This window comes from Chinchilla lanigera, unplaced genomic scaffold (genome assembly GCF_000276665.1).
Source record: "Chinchilla lanigera isolate Chin_1 unplaced genomic scaffold, ChiLan1.0 scaffold00197, whole genome shotgun sequence".
NCBI classification, from domain to species: domain Eukaryota; kingdom Metazoa; phylum Chordata; class Mammalia; order Rodentia; family Chinchillidae; genus Chinchilla; species Chinchilla lanigera.
Window position 1 is genome coordinate 19817 of NW_004955598.1, and position 10491 is coordinate 30307.

Below are 10491 nucleotides of genomic sequence, written 5' to 3' on the forward strand. Positions count from 1 at the left end.
ACTTCCTGCAATGCTGGTGAGTTATACAAACGCCTGATCAAGGAGATTGTAGGACCCCAGAGGATAAGATCAAAGATGAATAGTGTGCCTAAGAAGAATCTGTAGGAGAAAAGGTCTCCCAAGATTTCACAGAAAGTAACATTGGTCAAGCAATGACTATGATTCATCCAGAAAGATGACACTCACTGAGGAACTAGAGATGCTACACATGGTTCCAAGGTAAATCCTGAAGAAACTTAATTGATCTTTACAAATGACAAACATTGATTAATATGGGTCTCACCTCAATTTGGTCTTGAATATCAAGCAGAAAAGTATAACTACAAGAGTTATAAAACAATTGCCAACTACACTAGTAACTGGTCACTCTGGGTTAATATGAGATATACGATTAAATTGCTACATGCAGGGACTTCAAATCTTTGTACTGGGAATCTTTCCTCTAATTTGGACAAGTTCATCTACATAGGAAAGGATTCAAGAAGGCGACAGTTTCCCATACAGTGCCCTAAATACAGCTCCTCCAATCTTTACAAAATACCCATTACTCACCACTATAGAACAGAAAAGTGGAGATGTGGGGAGCAGCTAAAGCTGAAGATCTATCAAGTGGAAGACCAAAGCAAGGTTAATCTCAAGAACACAGAGCCTGAGTTAAGTCACAGGAACAACCTACTCTAGTCTCAAGAACATAGTGCCTGAGGCAAGTCACATTAATGTGCTATTAGGTGGAAAGGCTTCACATGACATTCAGCCTCCCAAGTGTATAAACTCTCTGCAGCATAATATCTTAAAAATATATTATATGTGGAATGGTGAACATCTACTATAGAAATGATTTTAATAATAACGACCATTATTATTTATGAAAATTCAAATCTTTGTCTACAATTGCACTGAAGCAGTTAGAAAATTTACTTATATACCTGCATTGTACATGATCGTGTTGATTGCATTTTATTTGCAGAGGAAGGACTTGGATTTTCTCAAGTCAAGCAAGACTTTTAAGACAAAGAGATGGATTATAGGCCAGGTCTGAATTCCTATAGGGTGTACATTGCTGTACTATTCCAAGCCTGACACATTACCCCTAAATGCAGTTGCATTTTCTTATAGTGGAGGCTGGAAATTCAATGCATGCATTTATGAAGAGAGAAAATACAATTCAGCACTTAACAGGCAATAATCAGAGATGTTCTTGCTCGATGTCAGTGCAGGAGAAAACAGTCCACGATGGACTTGTTCTATATATATTGTCTCCTTGAGTTTCTAAAATGTAAAGATGGAATTTTCCTTAAAGTGTGATGCATGAAAATCATTTATTGCCCTATTTTTTCTTAAACTGAAAAAGCAGATATTCACTGCTTTGCCTGGGATGTCTAACAATGCTGTCCATTATAATGTGGCAATATTTAGGAAAAGCTAGATATTTCTTAGGGAAGCAATGAAAGAAAATAAAAGCTGTTTGAAAGGACCTGTTCTTGGAGGCACTAAAGAGTTGGGCATTGACAAAATTCTAGGAGCTCTCGTCTTTATCTGGGAGGAATGAATGCTCAAAATCCAAATTAAATAACAGATGCTTTGATGGGAAAATAGTCATTTTACTTGCTAAAGCACATTTTTTACTAAATCAGAGTCCGTTGAGGGTATTTCAATTTCTTTAAGATGTTCTGCCTTAAAAGTATACCTCGAAAATTCTCCATACTCCTAAGTGAAATAAATCAGACCCACATGTTTAAACATCATACCTTCTCAGTAGTGTGAGAAGCCGAATGAGCAAATAGGACCCAAAATGTACAAGAGATGTTTCGAATTGGGAAGAAGCTGTTCAAAAGACAAGAGAAGCTGTGATGGGGTAACGGGGAAATGAAGGAAGGGAAAAGGGAAATAAAAAGGAAAAAATTTTATAAACAAGAGAGCTAAGATAGTTATGCAGCGTTTCTCTTAGTTCTTTGAAAAGAATGGTTTTGGGTAATATTTTTTGCACAATATCTCATGTCTGTATCTTGTACTCTGAGTAAATACCCTGAAGATAACAATACACAATATATTGAATATGGTTACTCTCCTATTATTTTGTTCTGAAATTTTGGAGTATTACTTCTTTTTAAATAAAAATCTATAGCTACAGAGTATGGTGGATTTATCTCTGTAAACATTAGTATAAATATCATTCATTAGACACTGACTATTTGGCAGCTCTCAGAGCAAGTTCCCTTTCACATATATATATATATATATCCCTATGGGATATATATATCCCTATGGGATATATATATCCCAAACTGCCTTCCTAGTTTTCTATAAACACAGTAGTTCTGTTATCTTGGGCAGGCACTCCAGGTTTCATTCAAAATTTAATTCCATTTCAAGGAAGAGAAATTCAGGATCAAGGTACCAGGAGATTGAGTTCCTGTTGGGGTGTTCATTGGAAACAGCTACTTTTGAGCTGTTTCATCATAGGGTGGAGAAGGACAAACTGCCTTCCTAGTTTTCTATAAACACAGTAGTTCTGTTATCATATATATATATATATATATATATATCATATATATATATATGATGCATATGTATTTTTTCTATGAGCCTGCACAATTGGTTTGACTTAATGCCTGATTCTAGAAGAGAAGTTCATATAATAAATTGTTAAGAAAATCTCATTTATTTCTCATCATTCCAAGGAAGAGAAATTCAGGATCAAGGTACCAGGAGATTGAGTTCCTGTTGGGGTGTTCATTGGAAACAGCTACTTTTGAGCTGTTTCATCATAGGGTGGAGAAGGACAAACTGCCTTCCTAGTTTTCTATAAACACAGTAGTTCTGTTATCTTGGGCAGGCACTCCAGGTTTCATTCAAAATTTAATTAGTTTTCACATACCCCACTTCAGAACATAGACATTAGAGGTGACAGGATTTTAACATAGTTAGTTCAAAGGAGAACAATATTCAGTCCCTATCCATGATGATCAACTTGAACTGACTGAGAAAGAACTAGTACTACTCTCATATTCTCAAGGTAATAATAGCTAGAGCTAAGATAAATCCACAAAGAGACTTCATCCAAAGCTTACAACATCCCAAAATCCTACCTTGAATCTGACTGTCTTTATTTACTTTACCACCTACTACTCTAAAATACACATATATGTCATTATAAATATATAAGAACATATAGATATATACATATATGTATGCCACAATTACATACATATAACTCTATCTTATATTTGACCTTGAGTATCTTTACTCACTTTACTACTTACAACTATAGAATATATATAAATATGTATATGAGTTAATACATATTATATAGAAAAAATAATATATTAAAAATACATGATTTTCTCAAATGACATTTTACAAAAGGATTTGTGCCAAAGTATTATATTGCATTTAGTTGTAACAGCCAACCATATCAAAATATAAGAGGTATGTGTAGAAAAAGAAAGAAAAATATTTGCTAACAATATGGCTGTCTACATTAGTACTGTCAGTTTTCATGAAAGATTGTGCTCTTCCCAAATTATCTATCACAGACACTTTATACTGGGAACTAAATCTTCCAGACAGGATTAACTTAAACAATGAGTCCAGTGATAAATACAAGAAAAAAGTTTATGTGTTTCTCTGACAAACGTATCCTTTTTTTGTGGTACCAGGATTTGAACTCATGACCTCACGCTTGTTAGGCAGCTGCTTTGCTGCTGAGCTAAATCCCTAGACCCTGACAAACACATCTTCTTCCAAATTCACAACTTTGTTTTCCAGGTTTCCCACATAATATCAAAGCAGAGATAAAGAGCTATTTTCCCGGTATCTGCAAACGAGCAATACTCAAGAATCTGCAGGGATGTAATATGTAAAAGAAACTCATTCATTCATGTGAAAAGCGCCAAGATGAGGACTTTGAAAACTACTGGTTGAGAAAAACGAATAGAGTAATATGTGGGTTAAGGCAGAGTCTGCCTTTCACTGCCTGAAGTCTTAGGCAGTAGACCCAGGCTACAAGTCAATCTCATCCAGCAAGAAGCCCCCTTAACCTTGGTTCTGTGCAATAAAGAGGAGGCGTCAGAGGGCGGGACCAAAAGCTTTGTGACCTCATCTGTCCAATCACATAAGAGCCTGAGGGAGTCCTGCACCCCAGCATAGAGGGGGCGCCGAAGAAGTTGCCCGTGCCGCCCACCTCTCCAGGTCGATAAATAGCACAGGCGGTAGAACTCACTTCCTTTTGCGGACCTCAGCAAGTGAGGGGCTGTGTCCACGGCTGCCAGCTCTGCGAAAGGCCGCGAAGGGACCCCGGCTCCGGCCGAGTCAGGTAAGGACCTCCACTGAGAGGGAGGACACCCCGCTTCCGAAGCGGCTGTCCAGCCCGGCCTCACAGAGTCTCGCCTTTGTTCCGGGGCAGAGAGGTGCCCAAGCGTACAGCTTGGCTGAGGTGGGCTTGTATTTTCACTCTGGGACCTTCTGACTGCGGGGCTGAACAGCAGTGGATGTTCTCATAAAGGAGAGGGAGAAAAGGCCAAGGCCACCGGCAAAGATCACGAAACAGAGGCCCAGGGCGACCGTTTGGGTGCCTGAGCCGAGCGCTCAAAATAGACCGCAGGCCCTGAGCCAGGGCTCCCGTGCTCAGGGGGAGCAGAGGGTCCTGCAAAGGGGGTAGGGACCGGGTCCGCACAGCAGGGCTGTTCACGTGTGCACGATACACACGGGAGAACACCAAGCCAGGGTGCAGCAGTCACGGATGCCAAAAGATTGACCTGACAACACTTGTCCCTCTCCCATTTCTAGTGGACGCCATCAAGAATAGCAGGCTATTTTCTTTGTCTTTTTTTTTTTCTTTTAATTTTAAAGAGAAAAAAAAAAACCCAGTTACATAAAAAGAGAAAAAAAGCCCTCAAGCCATTTCAAAGGATATATAATTTCAAAACCAGATGGTAGGGCTGGGCATATACCTCAACGCCAGAGGAGCCTACCTGGCAAGTGCAAGGTCCTGAGTTCGATTACCGATACCAAAAAAAAAGATTCACACACAAATAAACAAATGCAAACAAGATGGTAGGAAATGAACAATGGTTGTTGCTTACATACTCTGAAAACAGTTTTCAAGACAAGATGGTAGTGCTGCGTCGCAGGCACAAGGTACTGAGTTTGATTCCCAGTACCAAAAAATCCCAACCAAACAAATAAACAAATCGAACAAGATAGTAGGAAATGAACAATGAATGTTGTTCACATATTCTGTAAAGAGGGTTAGAGGAGGGGCTTCGAGTCAGGTGGGAGCTTCCCTGCTACATAGAAGTCAGGGTAAGGATCCTCTGTGAGGAGTGAGGAAATCCATGCCCCATGGCCAACTTGAGATGGGGCATAGGCATGTGGCTAGCACTAATTTCCTTTGTGCTGTGGGGTGGGGTTTGGTGCTAATTGTGATGAGGGATTTTATCTAAGATGGAAAGCTTTAAGTGCACAGTAGGAGAATTTCTAGATATTCCTAGAAGTTCAAGTGAGTACTATGAGACCTGAGGCAAAAACCAAGCAGGTTGTACATAAGCATCTGTTCTTATGCATACTGGAAGAATAGATGAAGGTGAGGTGGCTGTGATATACTGCTAGAGACAGTAGCAGTATGTATAGCTGTCATATGCACCAAAGGCAAGAGCTCCACAGAGTTCACAGGTAAAGGAATACCTCGGAGCTCAAATGAGTGGTTGAAAGGAAGTTTTATTTGAATGGGTATCACAGAATTTGAGCCGGATCCGTACATTCAGCATACAAATCCCAAGGAAGGGGTGTCGTGCCATCTCTGTCACTGCTTCATAGCAAATCAGAGACACATGAAGCATATTTGATGAAGGATTCAAGTAGTATTCAGCAGAGATAGTAGCAGGCAGCCCCTGGAGATCAAGAGAACTCTCCGAAGGAGAAGGGAACACCTTAGCAACCCAGGAAAGAGAGTGCTCTACATCACTGTTAGTGTGGGAGAGCACATGACATGATGATTGCCAGAGAATTGCTTCCACTTACACGTCTGGGCTCTGAAGTACAAAATTTTCCCTTTAGGGCTTGAGAAGTCAACTTGACAGCAGCAGAAGTGAGAAGTTCACTATGTCCCTACAGTTAGGGATAAGTGTGATAGCAAACTAAGAAGAACCAGCACCTACAAGACAGAACTCCAATACCTTTTCTTTGTCAGCAGTCCAGAACCCCACAGAAAGGACAGCATGATGTAGCCTGTAACTCACTGTGTTTTCCTCAAGGAGGACAGGCTTTCTATAACTGCACCACTGTGCTTCCTAGAGCACCAGTCTCACAGTGAGCTGCAGAAGCAGCTGTCCTTCAAACTGAGGAGAGATCTCTGCCCTGAGATGCTCACTCAATCTCCTTTTCTCTCCTCCAGGTGCATGGTGCGTGTAGCACAAGCCATCCTCCTCACACTTGTCCCTCTTGGGCCTAACCAGATTCATCATGCCTCGTGGTAACAAGAGCAAACGCCGTGCTCGTCAGAAACGCCCACAGGCCAGAGGTGATAATAAGGGTGGTGAGGATGCACAGGAAGCGGTGCCATCCACAGCAGAAGCCACGGCAGCAGAAACAGAAGGGGAGGCAGCAGCAGCTGCGGTAGGAGGAGAAGAACAAGAAGAGGAAAAGGAGCCTTCCTCTTCCTGGAACCCACCTGGTGCTGCTTCCTGTAGCTGTTCCTCCCCACCTCAGTGCAGACCTCCATGTGCTGATGATCTTTCTGGTGCTGAAACTTGTGCCAGTTCTGACAAAGTTTCTGATTACAAGGGTGAGGAGAACATTTCTGTGGCCAGGCCCTGCACTGAGTATTTCGTGGAAGAATATCAGTACCAGATTGAGATGTTGGAGTGGTTCATGCTCCAGAAATTTCATTTAAAGCAGATCTTTACCAGGGCAGAGATGATCGAGTCACTGAACCCGAGGTTCAGATATGATTTTCCTGAGATATTCAAGCGTGCCTGTGAGCACGTTGAGGTGATCTTCGCAGTTGAAGTGATAGAAGTGGAGTCCACTCATCACTCCTACAACCTTTTCAGCAAGCTGACCCTCCCCAACAGTGGGAGGATTCGCCCTGGCAGGGGCTACCCTAAGACCGGGCTGCTGATGAAAGTCCTCGCTGTGATCGTGATGAAGGACCACCGTGCTCCTGAGGAAGTCATTTGGACACTCCTGAAAAAGATGCAAATGCACCCCAGCAAGAGGCACATGATGTTTGGAGATACCAAGAAGCTCCTCACCCAAGATTTCGTGAGGCTGAACTACCTGGTGTATCGCCAAGTGCCTGGCAGTGATCCTGCGTGTCATGAGTTCCTGTGGGGCCCCGAAGCTCATGCCGAGACCAACAAAGAGAAAATCCTGAAGTTTTTCAAGAAGGTCAATAAGGTTTGTCCTACCTACTTCACATCTCTCTATGAAGATGCCAAAAAAGAGGAGATAGAAAGATTCCAAAGCCTGATTTCTTCCCAGTCTCGCTCTATTGCCAATCCTAGGGCAGTTGCCAGGGCCACATACCCTGGTGCTCCTCCCAAGCGTTTTGATGTCGGAGCCTGTTGATCATACGGCTAAGCAAATGGGATTTACAATAGGGTGTTTTCTTGCAAATAAAGAACCCCACAGCAGGGGGTGATGCAGTGGAGAAAAAGTTTATAACGTGTTCCTTTATTGCTTTTCTCATTGTTTTTGTTTTAGGAAATTAGATATTTTAATATGTTTCTTGGAGAATTTGTGGAAGTTGCACTTAAATCTTTATTAGCTTTCATGTTTCTTGACTGTAATTTGGCAAATACTATTGATCGTATACTTTTGGCAAGCTTTGTGGTAGGGCACTGGTACTCACGTGATGAAGACCCAGTCTCTGCCACTAGAATTTTTGATCCTGGGTTCTGCAGTGTTTGAAGAAATTTGTTGAACTTCCTTTTTGACTTATATGTAACTTCACAAGAAGGAAAATTTTGAGAATGTCCTTGAGAGCAGTGTGGTAAATATTTCCCAAGGAAGAGTGTGGGACTTTGGAAACTACAGGTTTCTGGTGGGATATAGTTTTCATTTAAATTGTGTGGTGAGCTAGTGTGGGAGGTGCTGAGTTAATGCCATGCAGAATCCTTTAAATCTGTTCAGTTTACTATGACAAAACCCTGTAGAATAGTGTCTTAAAAACATCTTTACTTCTCACATTTCCTGTTTAGAAAATAGAGTATTACTATATGGAATGTTCTTGAGAATATTAAAGATCCCTACAGCATGCAGAGTAATGCAGTGGAGATAAAACTAGAAACATGATAAATTCTTGACTTCTCTTAGTGCTTTTAGTTTCTGTTCTTTTTTAAATAACTGAAAGTTTTATACGTGTTTTTGCCCTGTTCTAGGAAGTAGAAATGAAGTTTTTGGTAATTATCTTTTCAGTTTCTTGAGTCTTATTCAGCACACTTTAATCAAGCTCATGTTTTTTGGTTGGCTACATGGCAGTTCCTCACTGTTCAAGTAATCAATTCTTAGCTTCTTGTATTGGAATTTTGATACCTGAACTACAATGAGACAGTAGTTCATTAGGGTATCCTTTTGACTTTTTAAGTAAGCTATAAATCAGAACATGAATACCCACTCTCACAAATTCACCTAAACCTTAGGTGCCCAAAGTCTTACCTTTAATGCTGTCACATTGGAGATTAGTACTTGAGCATATGATTTTGCTAGGGGTTGCAGAGAAGCAGAAATATTGAGTAAATTATGGAAAGCCATAGAGTACTTTCCTTGTTTCCTCTCATGAATGTGGAGGATTGTGAGAGGAGCAGAGGAAGAGTAGGAAATGGAAGGGGATAGGGAGAAGGTGAAGAGGAGGAGGAGGTGGGGGATGGAGAAGATGAGGGAGAAGAGGAAGGTTGAAAAAGAAAGCAGAGGAATGTGGAGGCAGGGAAAAGGAGGGTTAGTAGGGATGAAAAAATGTGATGGAGGGAAGAGAGAGGAAATAAAGAGGGAGAGAGGGAGAGATTGACTCTCCTGTCACAGGGATAAATACCGCAATATGGGGACTCATTTTCATAAGCCAAGGTCTGATTACTTCCTGAAAGACCCACCTTGAAATACCATCAAGTGAGGATGAGCTCTTAACATATGGATTTGGACAGGGGTGGTAGAGGACAGCACCATTTAGTACATTGTGGAAAACTTCTGAAAAGTAACCTTAGGATGGTGAGTAAAGAAGAGAGAAATCTATTCCCGAGTAGGAAAGCAAGGTGTCTTGGACTCTGCTTTCAGTCATGTTGAACACATCGGATCAGTCAGGTAGTCTCTGCACATTTGCTCGAGTTTTCTAAGAATTGAGGGTAACAGTCCCTTCAGGTGAGCTTTGTAGAAGCCACTAACCTGGCGCATTTGATCACCCAGAACTGGGGTTGTAACCCAGGACCTTGCACATGCTATCCCTTAGCACATTTCTCTTGAAGATGCAGAATTAGATGCCACTTCATTAAAAGGACATTCTCATTAGGTTACCTTGAATGTAATTTGCCAGACTTTAAGTGAGCGATAGACTTTGTGGAAGTTGTATATGACAAATAACAGAACAGAGGGTTTTGTCGGAAGTTCAAATTCAGGGGACAAAAGTACTGCGCTTTGACAATAATTCTGGGCGTCTGAGTTGCAGCCAGCTTGAGAGGACAACTGTACACTGAAAATGTGCAGTTTTACTTAGGAGGAATTTTTTTTTTACTCTTTCCCATGTTCTTTAAATGATAGTATGGATTCTGTATTATATTCTGTACCTATATGAAATATCCTGAACTTAAAAAAGTAAAGGTCCTGGTGCTAGGCAATTCTATCTGGGATCAAAAACGTATTAGTTCTTGTCAGACTCTGAATGTTGGAAAATTTTTCTACTCTTCTTGCTCCATAGCCTACATGTTGTTCACACATCCTTACAAGATACAGCTTACGAAATTCACATGGCAGAGGACAAAAGTACAATTTCCCCAAGTTTACACAGCTGCTAGGTAGTAGAACTAGAGCCCAATCCCAACTTTTCTCCAACCCACATTGTTGCACTATTGCCTCCTGAGGAAGACTCCTTTGATTCACTTTTTCTCAATATTACAAAATGGATCTCAATTAGCATAAAAGCATTTGTAGCCTAAGGAAAAGAAACCAATGAATAAAGAGTAGGTAAAGAAGAAAAAATGTTAATTGTTCTTAGGCTTCATTTTAGTCAGCCTCTTACTTCTAGCCAATGTGGGCTGATAAGTGACATTTCTCCTGTGCGGATATTTCATGCAAATAGAGTCCTTTCCGGCTCCAGAGCCCTGTTTCCCTGAGACATTTCTGGTGTTAGCGTCTAACTCTGGAACTTTACCTGCTGGCAAGCTCTTCTCTGCATCCTGCTCAGAAGGCACAGGCAGTTCCTATTGCCTTTCCCTGATTTAGAACATTCCAGCTCACTGGTGGCCATGTCCTTCACCCTGGATGCGAGGCATCTTTATGTTC

At 41.1% G+C, this 10491-nt stretch overlaps 1 protein-coding gene across 1 annotated transcript; it reads left to right on the forward strand.

The window, feature by feature from the left end:
* Positions 1 to 4139: 4139 nt before the first annotated feature.
* Positions 4140 to 7646, forward strand: LOC102027803 (melanoma-associated antigen B5-like). The gene is made up of 2 exons (XM_005414741.1): positions 4140 to 4315; positions 6395 to 7646. Exon 2 carries the CDS (start codon positions 6463 to 6465, stop codon positions 7567 to 7569), a length of 1107 nt encoding a protein of 368 aa, XP_005414798.1. The 5' UTR covers positions 4140 to 4315; positions 6395 to 6462; the 3' UTR covers positions 7570 to 7646.
* The last annotated feature ends 2845 nt before the right edge of the window (positions 7647 to 10491 follow it).

What these genes read in the sequence shown, in the direction of transcription:
- LOC102027803 (XM_005414741.1), top strand. Translation starts at nt 6,463, where the DNA reads ATGCCTCGTGGTAACAAGAGCAAACGCCGTGCTCGTCAGAAACGCCCA.